This window comes from Abramis brama, assembly GCF_963993115.1.
Source record: "Abramis brama genome assembly, chromosome: 5".
NCBI classification, from domain to species: Eukaryota; Metazoa; Chordata; class Actinopteri; order Cypriniformes; family Leuciscidae; genus Abramis; species Abramis brama.
This window is the reverse complement of record NC_139967.1, coordinates 13,892,844-13,914,242: the sequence shown is the minus strand read 5'-3', so window position 1 is coordinate 13,914,242 and position 21,399 is coordinate 13,892,844. Positions and strand designations below refer to the sequence as shown.

Sequence of the window (21,399 nt, the reverse complement as noted above, 5' to 3'; positions counted from 1 at the left end):
AATCGCCAATCACTGGTTTGAAACAAATGATTTGCAAAGGTTTCGAACCTAAATGAAGCGTGTTTTGAATTCATTAAAACACTCACTTTCACACTAACAGCGTTTCTGCTTCGTTTTGATAGAGGAAATAGTGATAGGCTATCTAGGTTGCTAAATTGAGTATTTTAAGAGATAAAAAAAAAGACTTCAACTTTGCTTTTCATTTATTACTTAAAGCTCACTTGAAGTTCTTCGATAGCTACCTTTATCAGAAACTACTGGCCTAACTGATAAAGTTCACACATTATTTAAAACAAGTGAACATTCAGTAATAAAATAAGAACAAATGCACAAATTAAGCAGAGATGAATAGCCTACTAAATAACAAAGTTACAAAGTCTATCAGTAGTAGCCTAGGCTATTCAGGTAGCCTACATAAATTAATAATTAAGCCTAAATGTAAAATAACACTATTTGTTCACTGTAGAAATTAAATATAGTTTAATCTTTGTTAAAGCTGTATTTTGTTGTTTTATTAATATTAATGACACACATAATATTAGGTGCGAGCTGTCAAGACAGACTGCACGGACCGAAAAAACTGACAAACATCCGTTTCTTTCTCAACTGTTCACTTATGACATAGGCCTAAACGAGAGAATACTTGTCGAGACGGCCATTTAAACGGGTATTTTGACATAATTTTGTGTTTATGTGTCCGTTCAAGGGCAAGGAAACGCGAAAGAGGAATCAATTCTGTTTTCGAGCGCTGTCTGAAACGTGCCTCTCTCTCTCTCTCTGCGTGCTTCTTGTGTGTGAGGCTGTGCACACAGATAATGCATGAGTCCCGATTTTCCGCGTTTAAAATAGTTTGTGTAAATTGGCAAGACAAAACACGTTCAAATTATAAACTTTTACTCTATGATGGGTACATTTATCAGTTAAACCGTGGGACCTGGGGCCTCATTTATAACCATTAATGAGGCCCCTGGTCCGTACAGATCACGGATCAACTGCGATCCGTCCCACCCCTATTGTTGACTGAATTGTTTGAGTAAATGATTCACGAATTGCTTGAGTGAATGATTCAGTGACTTACTCATGAGTTCAGTTGCTTGTTTCCTTTCTGTGCATTTGACTGAACCGACTTAGGATGAATGACTTAGGGCCTACTCATTTAAAGGGGTGGTATAATGCCCTTTTCACAAGATGTAAAATAAGTCTTTGATGTCCCCAGAGTGTGTATGTGAAGTTTTAGCTCAAAATACCCCACAGATGTTTTTATATAGTATGTTAAATCTGTCACTTTTTGAGGGTGAGCAAATACGCACCGTTTTTGTGTCTGTCCCTTTAAATGCAAATGAGCTGCTACTCCTGGCACAGGGGGCGGAGCTACAACAGCTTATGTCCTTTTACCTCACACAGACATGCACTGAAAATTTCAAAAGCTTTTAGCCTTTTATGTTCAAACCGAAGTCAGAAAGATGGAGAGACTAAAGAAGAAGTGACAACATGTAGACAACATTTCTGAATGGTTAGTTGGTGAATTTATGTAGCTTATGTGTAGTTATCTTCTAGTCATTGATTAGCATATTCTGTCTTGATAATCTATAAATCGTGTTCAGGGGGCGGGGTTTATGTAAATTTTAGGGTTAGTGATGTCACTAACCCGGGAAGAATGTCATGTAGTCCCTACCAGCTGTTTGTTGTAGTCCTTAAAAAGGAATTTCTTTAAAAGAAAATATCTCTCATTGCTTTGAACTTTGGCGGTCGTAATTTTGCAGATGTTGTTTATGCTCAAACAGCAACATTACGCACTAACTAAAGTTAGAAAAGTGAAATCATATTCAACCACCCCTTTAATGATGGTTATATGTCGCCACCTACTGGCGTAATTATAAAAAACCACACCATTAAAAAGAGTCCAGTAGATAATATTGTTTTAGTGTTTTTGAAAGAAGTCTCTTATGCTCACCAAGGCTGTATTTATTTGACCAAAGATACACTAAAAAACAATATTGTGAAATAGTATTTGAATTTAGTTTTTTTCTATTTTCATATATTTTAAAATTTAATTCATTCCTGTTTAAAATTTAATTCATTCCTGTGATGACAAAGCTGAATTTTCAGCATTATTACTCCTCTCTTGAGTGTCACATGATCCTTCAGAAATCATTATAATTTGCTGATTTGTTGCTCAGGAAACATTTCTTATTATTAGCAAAGTTGAAAACTGTTGTGCTGCTTAATATTTTTGTGGGAAACTGTGATCAACTTTTTCAGGATTCTTTGCTAAATAGAGAAAAAGTCCAAAATAAATATTTCTTTGAAATAGAAATCTTTTGTTAGGCTACATTATAAATGTCTTTACTGACACTGTAAAGTTTAGTATTTGATCACTAATAGTGAGGTTGTACGTTTTGTGATATGAAAGAATAGCCTTGAGCAAAGAGACAAAATTTATGACATGTTCTGTCATTTATGATCATTGGGATGGTCAAAGGACTTTCAAGAAGTATAAATACAGGTGGTGAACAGATAAAAAAAAAGATCTCCAAGATATCTGGTGTCCAAAGTGGGGTGTAACAGAACCTGAAACAGCAGCAACTGGGCTTGGAACGGTAGGATGTTTGCAAGTGTGTGTCTCTGAGTGAGTGTTTGATCATTTTCTAAGGGGTTTCCTCACGATGAGTCACCTCTCTTAGTGGGAGGGACCAGATTCATTTTTCCCTTTGTCAGCTGTTCTTGGATCAGCGTAGATGTGTTAGCGCAGATGTGAGATGGTGGGATGTAAACCAGAAGAGTGGACTTGAAGAGATTATGCGTGTGTGTTTCTTAAAGGAGGCCATTCTCATAGAGAATTGCATGTAATTATGCATGATAATTACCATTTTTTTCCATGGTCAAGTACTCTCTCCGGTCCCAGCTTAATATGCAGAGACTACGCTGCAAAAGGGGAAAATGGATAGTTTATACATTGAAGATGTATACATCTATCTGATGTGACTTTTAAAAAATACTTTTGGTTGGTGAAATCTTATTTAGTCATGTTAATTTAGTCATATTAAACATTGAAATATTTGTATAAAATATAGAAATAGCCTATATATTCAAATATTTTTAGTATGTCATTTTTATATCTATATATCTATATTTTTTTTGGAATAAAACCTAGGCCCTATACCATGAAGCATGTTTAGGTGTTTAGCCAGGTATGTTTCAGTTTAATTTGTGCCAACCCTGGGTTTTAGGCACCATGAAAGTGGTTTGGCTTTTAGCAGTATTCATTGCCATAGTAACTTACACTCAACAGCTAAAGGTATGCTCACAGTCACACACTACATGATTTTTGGCTGGAATTCGCAGTTTTCCAAGGTCTGCAACAAAATTTTGACCCCGGATTGCAGTCAAATTGGTGCATGTTGCAGTGGCGATGGCCGTAAAGTATGAGCAGGTCACACAGGTGCGCACACTACAAGATCACGTGACAATAATATCAAACAGGTTTTAAAAATAACGCAATGTCTGTGACTGCTCGGGACAGGCTAAGATCACGACGCTGCGTTATTTTTAAAACCTGTTTGATATTATTGCCACGTGATCTTGTAGTGTTTGCAATACAACGACAAGGTGGAGGGACACAGAAAGCATTTTGTCTTCATGTCCGAGGCACTTCACTGAATTTGTAGGCTACTTTGAAAATATTTAACAAAATGTGGACAGTGTCTATAATTGTTTTGGCAATATTGTAAGTAACTTGTGTTACTCTCTTGTGAAAAATATTTTTTCAAAAAGAAGAAGCAAGATATTTTATAAAAAACAGACTATAAAGTTATGTCCCTCAGTCTGAACTAAACCCCGTCATGCCAACTATTCTCCACTTACCAGAAATCACATCGTTCAGGTCTCTTTAACAGTGGTGCAGAAGATGGCAAGTATAGTATCCTACTTTTTATTCATATTTTTTAATCGTATTAGTCAGGGAGGGTACTGTCAAGCTTAAAAGGGTAGGCAATTTCGGAGCGGCTAGCAATAGCAAGTTAGTTTTGAAAGCACTAGATCCCACTCTCCCCTCAGAGCGTTCCCCAAAGCCACGCCTCCTTTGAAGCACATGACAGGTCGCTTGCACACAGCCAGAGCAGATTCAGCTAATTCATTTTGGCATTGTGTTGCCAGAGAAACAGAGGAACAGCTCAGAGTAGAAAGTCACAGTTGCTATCTTTTAATTATGGTTACAACCAGGTTACAATATGTCATGAAGCATAAGCTTGTTGTTTTGGTTCAGGAGGAACTGTAAAAGGTGGCTCTCTGTAGCGGTGTTGACGTGTGATGTCTGTGCGAATGGGTTGCACAGAGGAAATACATATGTTGACTGGCAGGTAGGACATCCTATCATTGCCTTTTGACCCGAATGCAATGATTGGACGAATATTTTTCAGTCCTGAGACTTCTACAGAAGATATAGGCTATATACATTTTTTTTATATGAAGATCACTTCTATTATTGATTGCTATCAGGATGTGATGAGAGTTTCAACCAGTATAACAAAAAGGGTTTAACAACTCAACCCCATCACATAAAATTAAGATGGAAAATTATTATTTTTCAAAAAATGTATTTTAATCCATAAGTATATACAATGTACTTATTTCATTGCTGCCATATATGGTCTATACTCTCCTACACAGGAACAGTGGCCATTTTGTGCAAAAAAAAACTCAACCCCATCACACTCAACCCTGTCACATATATGTATGTATAATTCTAATTGTTTCGGGTTGTAAGCTTGTGACAGGGTTTTTCACTTCATGTATAATTGTGATTAAAAAATAAATAAAATAGTCATGGTTTCAGTAAAGATATACATAATTTTGTTATAAATAGAATAATTGATGTAATGTGTCCACTTGACAAGCATCCTATGTCAGAAATGGCAGCCACATCAGCAGCAGAAAGACTGTGTTGTGCAACCAGATATGTTAACCCAGAAAGAACGGCACAATATGAGACAGAGACAAAATTAAAAATACAAAATTAAAGGCAATGTCTCCCTTCAAACCTGTTACAATCTTCAAACCCATCACACAATTCTCAACTATTCTTTTGGGAAAAAATAGGGAAGACGATTAAAAATGAAGGCATTTCTTGTGTTCAGTTCACTTACTTAAAATCTAGTAAACCCGTTGCCTTAAAATTATTAAGTAAATAAACTTAATGCCTATTTTTTTCCGATTAAGCATGAATTTTATTTATTTAATTTTAAGGTAACGGGTTTCCTCAATTTTAAGTTAAGTCAACTGATCACTTTTTACAGTGCATCTGACATATACGACTAACACAATAAAATAGTGGTTTTAGTTAAGTATCTAAATTTAATTTTCTTTTTTACTATTTTTAACTTCAGTCCCATAAAAATTGAAAACTTATCATAAAATGTTACATTTGTAGTTATTAAATTGTTATGAGGTACACTTGAGCAGTATGTTGATGATTGTTTTATAACAATTTATTAGCAATATTTAATGCCTGAGGTGGGAAAAATATAATATGTTGGAGGTTTGATATGTGTGTCACATCCATAGAAAGGCAGACAAGGCAGATGTAAACAAATAACAAGTTTATTGAAGTGCAGAGTGAGCGATGCAGGATAACTTGAGTGCAAAGATAAAGCAGATATGGTGAACACTTAGCTGACTGTGAAACAAAGTCTTTGTAGAATACTGATGAACACGATGACGAAGGAACACAGGACGATGGATGAAGGAAACCACGGGACAACAGGTAAGTATCTTCAGGTTGGTATTCAGGTAAGGTGAGTCTGTAGCGTCGAGAGACAAGACTAGACACTGAGGTGCGGGAGACTGTGACTGAAGTAGTGAGTGCAATCATGACGTGCAGGTGCCAGTGATTAGAAATCAGGTGACTGTGATCTGGTGTAATGATCGGGTGCAGTGGCGGAAGTGATGACGTAGATGGCTCCGTGACAGTACCCCCTCCTCCACAGTCGGCTCCAGACGACCGGAAACTGCGACGATGGGGACAACCACGACCTCTGGGCGCAGGACGAGTGGGATGATCTTGATGAAACTGGGTTAATAAGGAGGGGTCAAGTATGTCATCACGGGCTACCCAGGAACGCTCTTCTGGGCCGTACCCCTCCCAGTTGACTAGGTACTCCAGTCGATTGCCCCATCGTCATGAATTGATGATGGATTGGACTCTGTAGATGAGTTCATCTTCTGCGACTTCAGGAGGAGGTACGTCAGGTTCACCGGGTTCTGTGTGGGGAGGAGACAAGGGTTCAGAATAGGATTTTAATAGTGAAACGTGAAAGGATGGAGAAATACGGTACTGTGCAGGTAGGTTGAGCCGGTAGGTGATGTCGTTGAGCTGCCTCTGGATGGTAAATGGACCTATGTAGCAGGGACTCAGCTTACGACAGGGCAGGCGAAGACGGATATCTCGGGTGGACAACCATACCTTTTGTCCAGGTTGGTATTGGTATACGTAGATGCACCCTTCTGGACCTCCCGGCGGAGCAGGTTCTGCTTGAGTAGCAATTTGAATGTCTTCATCTAAAGACCAGAGGATGGGACTGACGATCATGGCTGGAGGGAGGATGGTCTAAGGATTGGTAGGTTCTGGATCAGGTTGATGGAGACATGAAAGAGCATCAGCTTTGGAATTCTTATATCCAGGTCGATAAGTAACTAGGAAGTCGAACCTCGTGAAGAAGAGGGACCATCTGGCTTGGCGTGGATTGAGACGACGAGCTTCTCTGAGGGATTCTAGATTTCGATGATCAGTGATGACTTCAAACTTGTGTTTAGCTCCCTCCAGCCAATGTCTCCACTCCTCCAATGCAAGCTTGATGGCGAGGAGCTCTCTGTTGCCGATGTCATAGTTCTGCTCCTCTGGGGACAGCATTTTAGAGTAGAAGGCACATGGATGGAGTAAAGGAGGGTTCCCCTGCTGCTGTGAGAGCACCGCTCCCATCCCTGTGGAGGAAGCATCCACCTCCACGGTGAATGGCAATTCTGGATCTGGATGGGTGAGGATGGGAGCGGTGACGAAGGCGTCCTTGAGTGTGGCAAAGGCGGTGGTGGCTTCTGGATTCCAGGACAGAGACTTGGGCCGGGTCTTGAGGAGTGAAGTCAGAGGAGAGCTGAGAAGACTGTAGTCATGGATGAATCTGCGGTAGAAATTTGCGAATCCAAGGAATCTCTGTAGTTCTTTGATGGTTGTTGGTTGAGGCCAGGTCCGGATTGTGTCCACCTTCCTCTGGTCCATCTGGATGCCTCATTGGTCAATGATGTACCCGAGAAAGTGAACTGTAGAAGTGTGGAACTCACATTTCTCTAGCTTCAGATAGAGATGTTGTTCCCTGAGGCGCTGGAGGACCTGTTTCACGTGGTGCCGATGTTCGGTGAGGTTCTTGGAGAATATCAGGATATCGTTGATATAGACAATGACAAACTGTTGGAGGAAGTCTCGGAGTATTTCGTTCATGTAACCTTTGAAGACTGAAGGAGCATTGGACAGTCCATAGGGCATGACCCTGTATTCATAGTGCCCTGAGGGCGCCACGAAGGGCGTCTTCCATTCGTCACCCTTACGGATGCAAATTAAATTGTAGGCACTTCATAGGTCTAGCTTGGAGAATATATAGGCACCACGTAGTTGTTCCAGGGCTGAGGAGACCAGAGGAAGGGGATAACTGTACTTGATGGTCTGTGAATTGAGAGTCCGGTAGTCGATGCAGGGCCGCAAGCCTCCGTACTTCTTCGCCACAAAAAAGAAACTGGAAGCGGCAGGGGACGTTGAAGGGCAGATGAAATCCTGGTGAAGTGCCTCCTTGATGTACTCCTCCATGGCCTTCTGCTCCGGGATGGACAGGGGATAGACTCGACCCTTGGGTAGAGTCGCCCCAGGTAGCAGGTCGATGGCACAGTCCCATGGCCGATGAGGTGGTAATTGCATTGCCAACCGCTTGCTGAACACATCCTGGAATGCCCGGTACTCTGGAGGAATCTCCATCTTCTTGTCAGACTCTGGACTCTCCATGGTAGTGGAATTGACGGCGATAGAACAAGTGGTAGAACTGGAATAAAAGGAAGGACGAGGAACCTTGATCACAGGGGGTTAAACAGGTCTGATGACAGGAGGTACCCCACTGGAGAATCTCACCAGTAATCCAGTTTATCCGAGGTTCATGTTGGAGCATCCACGGGCGTCCCAGGATGATGTCCGCGGTGGATCCTTCCAACACCAAAAACGAGATCTCCCGGAATGCAGGCAGCCGATGCGGAGCGTCATGGTGGGGGAGAAGTGACATATGTGACCACAACCCAGCGGCTTACCCAATGTTGTGAATCTCTAGGTTCTGGGGACAGCGTTTTCTTTTGACATTGAGCCTTTGAAGGAAGTTGTGGGAGATGAAGTTGCTCGCTGAACCGGAATCGATGAGAGCTTGTGCTGGAACAGTTGAACGGGACGTTACAAGGTAGACAGTGGTACGGGTCAGAGATGCAATTTTGGGAGAAAGTTGGATGGTACTCACCGCTGGGCGTGAAGGTCGAACTGGGCAATTAGAGATGAAATGTCCTTCTCCCCCACAGTACAAGAACAAATGATTAACCCATCTTCTTTGACGCTCCGCTGGTGTTAGTCAGTGAGTATCTACCTGCATTGGTTCTGGTGTTGGAAGGGCGGCAGATGGTACTAGAGACGGAGGATGCAAAGCGGGTTGAATGATGAACAAGCAGAAAGTCGTTGGGAAACTCGATTTCTGGATGAAGTTCTCTAACCCCATGTTATCATCGTGTATAACCATCAGTGAACGAATCTCAGGATCTAGACCTTGGCGATAGGCTGTGAGGAGAGGCGCTTCATTCCATCCGCTTGCCACGGCGAGTGTGCGAAATTGCAGGGCATAGGATCCCACCGATCGTGTACCTTGTTGAAGGTTAAAGAGCTGATAACGACTTGGTCACGGGAACTTCCGCTTGCCACAGCACTTGAGCCCACTGAAGAGCTCGACCGGAGAGAAGTGAGATTACGAACGCAATACGCGCTCGATCGGTGGTATACAGATGGGGTTGCATATCGAAGTGTAGATTGCACTGAAGGATAAACCTGCTGCAATCCTCCGCCTCGCCACAGAATGTCGCTCCTACAGTCCTGTAGTGTGAGTAAAGTAACACATCTCTGATGCAATAAAATCACTCCCCCAGTTTCTCTTGCTCCAAATTAAAGGTCACTAGATAACTGATTTTTAAATACAAAATCGTCTGGCTTTTAGCAGTTTATGGATTTATATATTATTTGTTTAATTAATATACCCTTAATCCATTAAACATGAGCAGTTTTACTTTAACAATTATCAGTTAGTTTAAATTTATGTAAAAATATAGGCTACAGAGATGTAATATAAACGCTTTAGAATCAATATAGATAAAGCTTTAAAAATGACTACATATGAGATTACATATTCAAATGATATAGCAAGATATTTACTTCTTGCTGTGTAAATGCATTTATATACTTCATATTCTTCAATCTCTTAATCCTTGGCAGAAGAGACAATTGAATAGCACGGACTCTCGCGAGAAGTGAATCACAGTTTTGCACGTTTCAAGGCATGTGATTGGCTGTTCGCTGATGTCACACTTTCATGTGCTCACGCTCCATCAACAACATGGTAAAAAACAAAGCTTAATTTGACTGGTTTGGTTTTGTCAACTCAAAGCTAATCCCGTAACCCTGAGTTTGTTCAACTACCATAATGGTATGAGCCCCTAGTAAGCCAGAAGCCATTCCCGCCTGACCAATGGTGTGTGAGTATTTGGCTGGATAATCTGGGCATCCAACCAACTGTTAAATCATTATTGCAATTCCATTTGGTGATGTTAGTGCTAGAGGAAATACACATTTCTCCTTTAATGTGTGTATATGTTTGCAGTGTATGTATGTGTGCACCTTTCCAGTATGGACGTGTGTGTGTGTGTGTGACTGTAGGAAATGGAGGCCTTTATCATTCCCTGTGCAGGCTTACCTCACCGTCTCTAAGCAACGGTTGCCAAGCAGCCCGTATAGCTGGAGCAGAACGAGAGAATGAAGAGACTGAGCACGAGAGAAAGTCTGTTTAGCTGAAGGACATCCCACACATACACACACACACACACACACACACACACACACACACACACACACACATAGGTTATCTTGTGTGTGTGTGTTTGAGACCATAGAGCTGTTTATGAAGGACACTGAGCTTGGGTGCATCTGCAAGTTCACAATGTTCCCATCTGAAGAGTGTCGGCCAACATCATCCTCTGAGAAAGCAAGTGTGTGTGTCGCTGCCTTGAAAAATGCAGGTGTGTCTCTTTCTGAGAGACGTGCCTGCATTCACTAAGTGGTTTATCGGGGATAAAGCACAAACTGTTACAGGAATTAGCCACTTGACATCATTTGCAGGTTTACGATGTGTTTATGCATTGCGTTTGGTGTGTGTGAGTGTTGCGTATTAATCATTCTAATGACAGCTCTCTGTATGGAGAGAAGCTCCATTATACACTGGGTCACATTTTAAGTTTATTACATGACATAAATGAATTATGATCACATGGTTGTGTTGCACTTCTCTCTCTCTCTCTCAGGGTTGGATGATTGTTTGCTGCAGTATATGAGGACATTTGAGAGAGAGCAGATAAACGGAGAGCAGCTGCTTCACATCACCCATCAGGAGCTGGAAGAGCTCGGCGTGACCCGCATCGGACACCAGGAGCTCATTCTGGAGGCTGTGGACTTACTCTGCGCACTGGTGTGTGTGTGTGTGTTTGTGAGAGAGTGAGGGAAAATGAGACTGGCTGTGATAATGATGTGTTTGTTTTGTTTAATGACACGACAGACATTTTATTCAAACTCCGCTTAACACTGAATGATTAACACCCAGCGGGAATCTCTCAACCAGTATACAAAAAGAGGAGGGAGTTTGTGTGCAAGGAAGGGAAGATGCGTTTTTGGTTCTGATTGGCTGCTGGAGGAATTCATGCATCATAGAATGAGAGGAGGAGTTCAATCTCAGTCAACTAGCTAACTTCCTCACAGCTGTTCATACAAACCAATTCATCTCAGAAGCAGAATTCAGGTTTATAAGTAGGCTAAAGAGCTGTTGCGGGTGAAAGGATTACAAGTGGACAGCAATAAATACAAATGCAAATAGGGTCTAAAACAATTTGAGATCTTATCGCAGATGACAGCGAAGGGTCGCCTACTCAGTCATAGTCAAATTTTGTTTGTCCAGTGTGCAACAACATTGGAGACAGCAGTACTTGTTGACTAATATTATGTTTATGCTACTGTAGTATTTATTTATTTATTTTTAATTTTATTTTTATATTTTCAGTTTTCATTTTAATTTTAGTAATTTATGTTTTATTAATTTTTTCATTTAAGTTTTAGTCATTTTGCTTTTGTAATTTTTATATTTTTATTTATTTATTTTATTTCAATTTTAGTTTTAGTCATTTTCAGCTTGCACTTTTACATTTTATTTCCGTTAGTTGCTAAAGTAACATTTCCAAGGCAAATTTTTTAACCTTAAGTTGTTCATCCAATATTTATATTTTATTTGAATTAATTTCTGTTTTATTTAATTTCATAAAAACTGTTTTTAATAGTTTTAGTTTTAGTTAACAATAACAACACTGCTTTACATTGAAATGTTTGTTTCACTTAAACTTAAATGGCTTCCATTTAAAGTAAACATTTTAAATTAAATATAAATACATAAATATAAAATTGATAAACATTATGAATATCATAAGAAAAATAGTAATTGTGTAAATTAAACATATGAATTTACAATTACAAAATAATAAATATTATAACAAATAAAAATAGTATAAATTAAATATATAAATTATAAATATTATACATTATAGTCATCAATCAATCAACCACTGTGCTAAAACAAGGGTTTTAAACTGCTGTTTCCATTTGGCTTTAAAATAAAATAAAATGTGGTGCATACCTGCCCTCTGAAGCACGATCCCAAAGTCTTTTGCTCCTTATAAATTTTGCATTGAACCTTTTTTAAAACAAAAGTCAGCTGTCACCAGATCACTCCTAAATTCTCATGGGTCCTGCTGACCTTTTTATTTTTATTATTTTTTTATATTTTTTTATTTGCTTTAGGTCTCTGCTATTTATCCTGACATTCATAGCTACCTGGAAACTTATTTAAATTCTAAAGATGCCTCGAAGAGCTTTTAGGAGCCTTGAAGTGATGAACAACATTTCAAAGATCTTACCCGTGAACCTATTTATATAAGGATCTATTTATAATAATGGTTGGAACACTGAATGGTGTCTACATATTAATATGCATGGCCGCTGTAATTTATGCAGCGAGGAGCTTGAATTAGATAAAAGAACAACAGTCACAACTGTAGAAAAAGACACGTCACTGCTGCAGATACCAGTTTACACCATATATAGAAAAAAGTCGGAAAAACCCCTCCTGCCTATAAATGAGAGATGTTGGGTCCAGCTGATTAACACTATAAACAAACCCAAAGGAAATGTGAGAAAATCTATCTATTTAGAATCTAAAATCTATTTAACCGATCGATACACGGAAATGATGGGTTCTCCAAGCAGCAGTTCTGAGAAAATGGCATTTATTCTGAGTAATGCATTTTTCCAGATATGAATGGAGACTTGATTGTGTGCTTTATTTCATTCCACAGTGTAGGCAGTGTTTTATTTCTGAGTAACTTTGTTAGTGTGTAGTGATGACCCTCTGTACATGCGGTGAGAATGCTGCTTGATTTTTCTGCTGCTTACACTTTTACAGATTTTAAGTCTCAGAATGATAAAATCAGCCATAAGATTGACTGCTATGCCTCAGACCTTAGAAAAAAAAAACTGCTATTGCACTGTATTGAAAAGAGCATTTTAAAATAATAAATCTCTCATGCTAACATTCAAAAGTTTGTGGTCAGTAAGATAGTTTTACATTTTTTGAAAGAAGTCGTTTATGCTCATCAAGGCCGCATTTATTTGATCAAAATACAGTATAGCTAAACAGTAACATTGAGAAATATTTACTTGAAATTATTACAGTTTTAAATAACTGTTTTCTGTTTTGAAATGTAATTTATTCCTGTGATGGCTAAGCTGAATTTTCAGCAGCCATTACTCCAGTCTTCAGTGTCACACGATCAAAGACTACAGATATACAAAGACGGTTCACTCATATTACTTATAAATGGGAGAAGCAGCAACGCGCAGTATGGTGGAATACGTCTCGCCTTCTCATTTATGCTCAAACGATATTTGAGCATTAGAAACAACATTTTAGGGACAGTTCATATCGGATTTTGTTGCGGACTTGAAATATGTTATTTAATTGTTAGTTCAGCAAGCAGTTTTTTTAGATTTAAGGATTCCCCCATTCAAATAGATAGGACTTGATCTTGAATTCCCAAAATAGCTGCCCGGAGGCATTGCAAATATGACCGCTGAGTGAACAGACTTTCTTTGAAAGGGATTTTACACATGATCCTTCAGAAATCATTCTACTATGCTGATTTGATGCTCAAGAAACATGTATTATTATCAATGTTGAAAACAGTTACTTCATATTTTTTTTCAATAGATTTTTTACAGGATTCTTTGATGAATAGAAATAAATATAAATTCAAATTATAATTGAAATATAAATCTTTTGAACATTACAAAAGTCTTTACTGTCACTTGATCAATTTAATGCATCCTTGCTAAAATATTAATTTCTTTAAAAAATCTTATGAACAGTAGTATAACTTTAACAATGATTTTTTCCTGTTGCAGAACTATGGTCTAGAGACAGAGAATTTGAGGACTTTGTCACACAAACTCAATGCATCCGCCAAGAATCTGCAGAACTTCATCACGGGGCGGCGCCGTGGGGGCCATTATGACGGACGAGTCTCACGGCGTCTTCCAAACGATTTCCTGACTTCAGTCGTTGACCTCATCGGAGCTGCTAAAAATCTACTGGCATGGCTGGACAGGTACTCAAACCTCCCCGAACAGGGAATGAACTCACCTGGGCTGATTAGAACAGACCTGAAAGTCATATGATATCATGATTGGAATTGAAATCAAACCTGATAGGACTGTATTAAAAGGGAGTCAAATAGCCTTGATAAGCTGTCCAAAATAACAAATAAACTTATTACATTTTCATTTGTATAGTGGCAAGTGCACAAGTGCTCTGACATATTGTAGTGTGGTGCTCATGAGAGACCCAAGTTTTGAGTCCAGCCCAGGTCTTGTTCCCAACCTCTGTTTAAAATGTTAAAAATGTCTCTTTATGTATGTTTGCTTTGTTTGCAGGTCTCCATTTGTCAGTGTTTCTGAGTACTCAGTGCTGAAGAACAACATTGTTCAGCTCTGTCTAGAGCTAACCACTATAGTACAACAGGTGTGTGTGTGTGTGTGTGTGTGTGTGTGTGTGTGTGTTGTGTGTGTGAGTGTTTTGGTATTCAACACACACAAACAGCACAGCCCTTTATTATTATTTTAAATGTAAAAATGTTCTTCTCCTCTTAGGATTGCACAGTGTATGAAACTGAAAATAAGATTCTGCATGTGGTGAGTATTTCTCAAGCCTCACACACTTTCTCTTTTACACACACAAACTTGTGCACCTGTGAGGACCCCCACTAACTGTAGTAAGAGCATACTTTCGATTAGCACAGACAATTATTTTGACTCAGTACTGCACAGTAAGCAGAAATGTGAAAATAATATTATTGTTAAACCATTTATGTGAATTATACACTCACACACAGCCCTTATATTTAGATATTTCAAGTAAAACGTGTTTGGGAAGTCACATGTATCTAGCCTGCTCTGAAGCAAACGTCAATGTGTGTGTGCGCGCGTGTGCTTTGCCTAAGGTTGGATATCCTGAATAATGCAGATTTTTCTCCCTTCAGGATCACTGCCTGTAGAACAGAGAGAAAGAGAGAGAGGGATGGATAGAAATAGACAGAAAAAGATGAAAGAAGGAATATAACATGAATAAATATACATATAGCATGTGACTTATTAATGCAGATTCATTATACATTATGGGTATATTTCATGATGCTGAATGCCTTTCATGTGAATGGTTAGGACTGCTGCAGGGTTGCCAGTATTTACTGCTCCCTCCCAGTTCAACAGCTATAATTAGACTGAGAGATTTACAATGGAATCGCAAACATAGACTGACAACACTGTCTGTTTGTCTCTCATTGTCTTTCTGTCTTTATCTCTCTTTGCAGTGTAAGACTCTATCAGGTATCTGTGAGCACATTATTTCATTGTCGTCCGATTCGTTGGTGTCACAGTCTGCTCACCTCGAAGTCGTCCATCTGACTAACGTTATGCCTAGCGAGGGCCTGGTGAGTAAACAACAGCAATAACCCTTTCATACTCTACAGAAATATGAGACTGTTTATAAAAGAAGGGTGTAATTGGTTGGATTTTAGGAAATGTAATTTACATTTGTACCCAACCGTTGTACCCTTGAGAAAGGCATTTAATCTGAGGTTGCTCCAGACGGACTGTAAGTCACTATGCATTGAAGCATCATCGAAATGACTGCTCATCACAGAGACAACTATAAGAAAGCCATTTGTAGGTTGATTTCTTTAAAAAGAAAAACACTGTTGCTCTGTGGTGTTACAAAAACATTGCTCTGCTTGTTTAAATACCCAACATAGCAACACTGACTCAACCAATGGTGTGAGTTTGGGGCAGGACCAATAGCAGACAGGGAAACCTGTTTGAAAACAATCATTGTTTTTGCAATTCCATTCAGTGACAGAAATTACACACTTTAGGACAGTTTGAAAAATCTGTATAAATTTCACAACAATTTCCTGTTTTTAGGGCATGTACATCAAGTCCACATATGATGGTCTTCATGTGATCACTGGAACTACAGAGAATGTGAGTTCAGAGCTGTATTTATTCTTTACCTGTCTTATACTTTTTCGGAGCTTTTTCATATAAATTCTACAAACCCAGATCCTAAGATTATAAACCGCTTCCCACGGTTATTTAAGAATATAGGCATGCCATTTAGGGGTGTGTGATACGTATTGTCTATGATGATATCGTAATTGTTGTTTTAACAATGTGCGAGCTGACATTATTAAGTGTCTCTCACTTTGCAAAAACAAACTAAACATGCTTTGAGAGTCCACATATTCACTAAAAATAGTGAATACAATAGCCAAAAATAGCCATCTCTAAGCAACACACAGCAGTGTTTTGTTATTGAATGAATCTGCTTTTTTTAATGAGTCATTTGAGTGAATGATTTAATGACCCATTCATAAAGACAGGCAGTTGCTTCATTTCTAAATGAATGAAAATATTTCAGTAAATGATTCAATGACTCACTCATTAAGACAAGGACTTTCTTCCACCTTCTAAAGGTTTTAGTTTCATATTTAAAAATATTACTTTATTTTCTTAAGCCCTGTGATGGACTGGCCAGCCGTTCAGGGTGTTCCCCTCCTTTTGCCCGAGATCCATGGCCTGAGCATCCATGACCCTACATACTGTAGGACAAGTTATTTTGAAAATGGATGGATGGATTTAATTTTTTTGAAATAAGTTCCTATTTTAGTATTCAAAATATTATTTTTAAAACATCAATTTCAAAGTATTATTTAGGGCCAGAGCACCGATGGTGAAAGGACCCTCTTGAAATTGCGTAGTTTATTATGTATTTGTAATTGCTGTGTACATGCATGTATGCCATCTCTGAGCCGCATTGAACAGTCTCTGTAAATACATCTAAATGCCATCTAAATTTGAGCGGTAACAGCCATAATGGGTCTTATTATTCAAAAATACAGCAAAAAATCATCTTTTTCACTTTTTTAGCCAATCATGGAATGTTTGATACCTTTATGTGTTGGGGATAACGCAGTCTAATTATGTGGTTAAGCAGACATTGGCAAAACATCTGAAATGTGTTAAAGCACCTTTAAAAGTTACAATAGCACTCTTTGAGCCACCTCTGCTTGTTTCCAAATAAGGTTTTAATTTATGCCAGTGTTTGATATTTATAGTTGATGTATTGCACATCAGCATGAGATGTGATGTTATAAATAACTAAAATAATTTTATCCAGACTGGTTTGTCATAATTTTATGATTTAAAGCACCTTCTGAGTTTTTCTACTGCTAGATTAAAACTTCTACATTCTGAGATAAATTGGTAAAAAAGCTGTCACTGGGATGTTACCATTTACAAGTACTAATATGTACACTTTTGGTACCTTTGAAGTACTAGCACTCTTTAGGTATAGCTTTTGAAAGGGTACCACCTCAGTGACAGCTTTTGTACCTTTTTGTCTCATAGTGTATAAGTGTTTATGGCAAATCTAAGATCATTATCGATGATGCTATGTGATAGGACTTCTTATTCCGGAGGAAAAAAACGGGTCTGGTTTTATTCATATTGTCAGTGCCCATTTCAGACAGTATTGCTCTATAAAGCACATGCTGTGCTGCAGCTCTTCTGTGGGGACAGCAGAACCAGGTCATCCGCATTGAGCAGGCACTTGATTTCAGAGCTGGCTAGAGTGAGGCTTGAAATGGTGGATTGTTCCAGTGCTGTTGTTAAATCATTTATGTAGATGTTCAATTGGGTTGAACTCAAACATGCCTTTTTTTAGTTGCTGGAAGAACAGAATTCATTGATTTCTAACTCTTAATACACATTTAGCCTACTGTTCAGCTAAATGGATTTTACAGTTTTTAACGATTTTTTCAGTCTATTCAGTCTGTAGAACAACATATCAGAGCAAATGCAAAATCTTCTGAATAACATTCTGGACTGGTGTGGCATGGTTTAGTAGTTAAAGATTTGGAAAAATTGTAAGTTCAAACCTCAAAAGGTTTGAAAATGCCAACCGTTGTACCCTTGAGAAAGGCATTTAATCTGAGGTTGCTCCAGACGGACTGTAAGTCACTATGCATTGAAGCATCATCGAAATGACTGCTTACTATGTTTGAACCGATTATGAAAATATTCTTTAAAATAAATGTTTTAGCTGTTTATGCCTAAGTGTGTGGAGAGAGGAAATGAGCAGAGCTGTGTTTCGCAAAAGCATTGTAAGCCTAAGTAGATTGTAGAAAGTTAGAAACCAGTGCTCTCCATGATCTACTTAGGCTTACGCAGCCCAGATGAGTGAGACTTTGATGAAAAGACGTCAAACGTTCTTCATAGGAAAGGTCAACATTCAGGCATGTATGATACTATAATACAACACCGAAATGCCTTGGTAAATAATTGGTGTCAGATTTATCTCTATAATGAGCAGGGGTTATTAATCTCACTATCTCTCTCCTGCAGTCTCCCGCAGATCAGTGTAAGAAGATCCATGCCGGTGATGAGGTCATTCAGGTCAATCACCAAACAGTGGTGTGTATCTTTGCATGAGTCAGTCATCTGTGCTTGCATCTTAGTGCATAAATGTGCAGATATTATATTGTTTGTGCAGATATTGATTGGCAGTTGATGCTCAAGGGTTTTCAGGTGGATCTCGTGAAGCCTGTCAAGAACCTGTCTGCAAAATTTCTTTGTAAGAAATGGGAAAACTTTAGAATAAGGTTTCATTTGTTAACATTAGTTAACATGAACTAACAATTAACAATACTTTTACAGCATTTATAATTCTTAGGTAATGGTAATCTCAACATTTAATAATACATTTTTAAGATCAAATGCTGTATCGGTTAACATTAGTTAATGCACTATGAACTATGAACATGAACATTTTTATTATCTAACATTAACAAAGGTTAATAAATACTGTAAAAAATATGTTGCTCAATGTTAGTTCATGGTAGTTAACTAATTTTAATAAATGAGACATTATTGTAAAGTTTTACCAATTATATATTTCTAAAGAAAATATTTCTTACTTTAGGACCATAACTTTTTTTTGCACTGTAACATTGTTTTCTCAAAATTAATGCACATTCTCAAAATTCAAAACTAAGCTCGTTCCCAGCCACCAATTCTCTTTAATTTAAATTTCAGTTTTATATTACAAAAGATTATATTATAGTGTGTGTATATATATATATATATATACACATCAAATTCTCATTCATATATATGCCTAGTTTTGTCATGAAACTGTAGATGGCGCAGGCTGATGGGTCTTTAACGCAAGCTGATGATATTTTCAGAGTTAACTACTTGGCACAAGCTGATTGTTTCATGTAGCATCTGCAGCCAATGAGTTTGCTTCTCAACATTTAAATGGCTTGTTACCATTCACTATAGCAGTTTGCAGCATGCTTTCAGAGTTCGTCTAAAAACTCCCACCTTTCCCAGCTCCACCTGTATAGATCGGCTATGGGTAATTGATATGCTATTTGTGCAGCGCAGCAGCAATATGTCTTACATACTCACAGCAGCGTATCGACGTATGTATTGGCAGCAGCAGCACCAATAATCTACAACAACAGCAATAAACAATCAGCAGTGTAGCAGATCTATTCCGCCAATACCAAATACATTAACATTGTCATATCCATATATATATATATATATATATATATATCAAATCAAATCAAATCAAATCAAGTATATTTGTATAGCGCTTTTCACAATACAGATTGTATCAAAGCAGCTTCACAGTATTAAATTAAAATAAAATAATACAACAAGGTTTGTTTCTACTGGAATTTATTGATTGATAAAATAAAATTAAATATCCCCAAAATATCCCCAACTGAGCAAGCCAAAGGCAACAGTAGCAACTGGCAAGGAACCCAAAAAACTCCATCAAGTGACCTAATGGTGTCCTAAAACTCCATCAGGTGACCTAATGGAGAAAAAAAACCTTGGGAGAACCCAGGCTCAGTCGGGGCCAGTTCTCCTCTGGCATTTATGAACTAGAGGCCGGATTGTAGTTTGAACTGTAAGATTAACAATATTATATGAATGCCTGGCCGAAAAGATGCGTCTTTAATCTAGTTTTAAACTGGGAGAGCGAGTCCGAGCAACGAACAGTATCAGGAAGACTATTCCAGAGTTTCGGAGCCAAATGTGAAAATGCTCTCCCTCCTTTGGTTGATCTGGATATCCTAGGTATGACCAAAAGCCTTGAATTTATTGATCTTAAAGAGCGCGATGGATTATAGGGTGATAGAAGATCCGTTAAATAGACTGGAGCTAAGTCAGTAGCAATACCTTGTAATTAATACGGAACTTTATAGGTAACCAATGCAGTGATGATAAAATCGGTGTTATATGATCATATTTTCTTGATCTAGTAAGAACTCTAGCACCTGCATTTTGGACTAACTGTAGCTTGTTTATTGAGGATGCAGGACAACCAATATATATATATTTCTATCATGACAACATCATATATATATTTATGAGAATTTGAAAAGAAATACAAAAATGTCGTAATTTTGGGTTTAAATCATCTATATCTTTAAGGTTGGCTGGCAGTTGAAGAATTTGGTCAACTGTCTTCGTGAGGATCCAAGTGGAGTCATCCTCACGCTGAAGAAGAGGCCACAGAACACTCTGGGCTCCACCCCTGCACTCCTGAAGAACGCCCGCTGGAAACCACTTGCCCTGCAGGTGTGTGTGTGAGTGTGTCAGGATAGCTCAATGTGTTTGTTCAAGTGTATCCATTTAATATGTAGTGCATACGAGTGTGTGTGTGTGTGTGTGTGTATGTATAAAGAGCATCTCAGAGCACTGAATGAGTTCCATACGGCTTGTTGCCATGGCAGCCAGAGTTCTGTGGTTGCTCTGGATACAAGTATCAGACAGATGCAGTTAACAGCTTGCACATGTGTCCTCTCCTCACAGTCACGACACAGTAGAGCGGAGTGGACGTTCACTCATGAATGAATTCACATTGGCGATTTGAAGGACATAATGATAATTGACATAACCACTGATCAAATTGTGGTAGAACAGGATTTTCAATCCTCTCTGGATGATTAAATAAACAATTATACACTTGTGAATTACTGCATGAAAACAGCACTATGAATAACCTGATAAAATGACTAAAGAGTAGAAGGGCATATTTGCACTTAAATGTTTACATGCAATAAAACAATGCTCATTGATAAATGATAAATCGATGGACAGTGTTTTTATGTATGTCTCTCCCGCCTCTTGTTGCCGGGTTGCTTTCTGGTGCTTGTTGCTATGCTTTTCCTCATTGCTAACTGACTGATGCAGCGCTCATGGTTGCTAAGGGCAACACTATCTTCGTTTTGAAACACACTCTTGGTCCTCTGTTAATCAAAGGTCTTTAGACGTGTGTGTGACTGATCACTGTCCTGCCCTCTAGTGAAAAAAACTGCAAAAGACTAACATAC

At 38.5% G+C, this 21,399-nt stretch overlaps 1 protein-coding gene across 3 annotated transcripts in view; it reads left to right on the top strand.

The window, feature by feature from the left end:
• LOC311082991 (connector enhancer of kinase suppressor of ras 2) overlaps positions 1 to 21,399 on the top strand; it is a 45,470-nt gene that overhangs the window by 10,452 nt on the left and 13,619 nt on the right. For all 3 annotated transcript variants that reach the window (XM_084114232.1, XM_084114233.1, XM_084114234.1), the window contains exons 2-9: positions 10,639 to 10,802; positions 13,838 to 14,040; positions 14,366 to 14,453; positions 14,582 to 14,623; positions 15,301 to 15,420; positions 15,911 to 15,970; positions 18,392 to 18,460; positions 20,498 to 20,644. In XM_084114232.1, the coding sequence (XP_083970358.1) occupies positions 10,639 to 10,802; positions 13,838 to 14,040; positions 14,366 to 14,453; positions 14,582 to 14,623; positions 15,301 to 15,420; positions 15,911 to 15,970; positions 18,392 to 18,460; positions 20,498 to 20,644 (893 nt within the window). The remainder of the gene's footprint in view (positions 1 to 10,638; positions 10,803 to 13,837; positions 14,041 to 14,365; positions 14,454 to 14,581; positions 14,624 to 15,300; positions 15,421 to 15,910; positions 15,971 to 18,391; positions 18,461 to 20,497; positions 20,645 to 21,399) is intronic.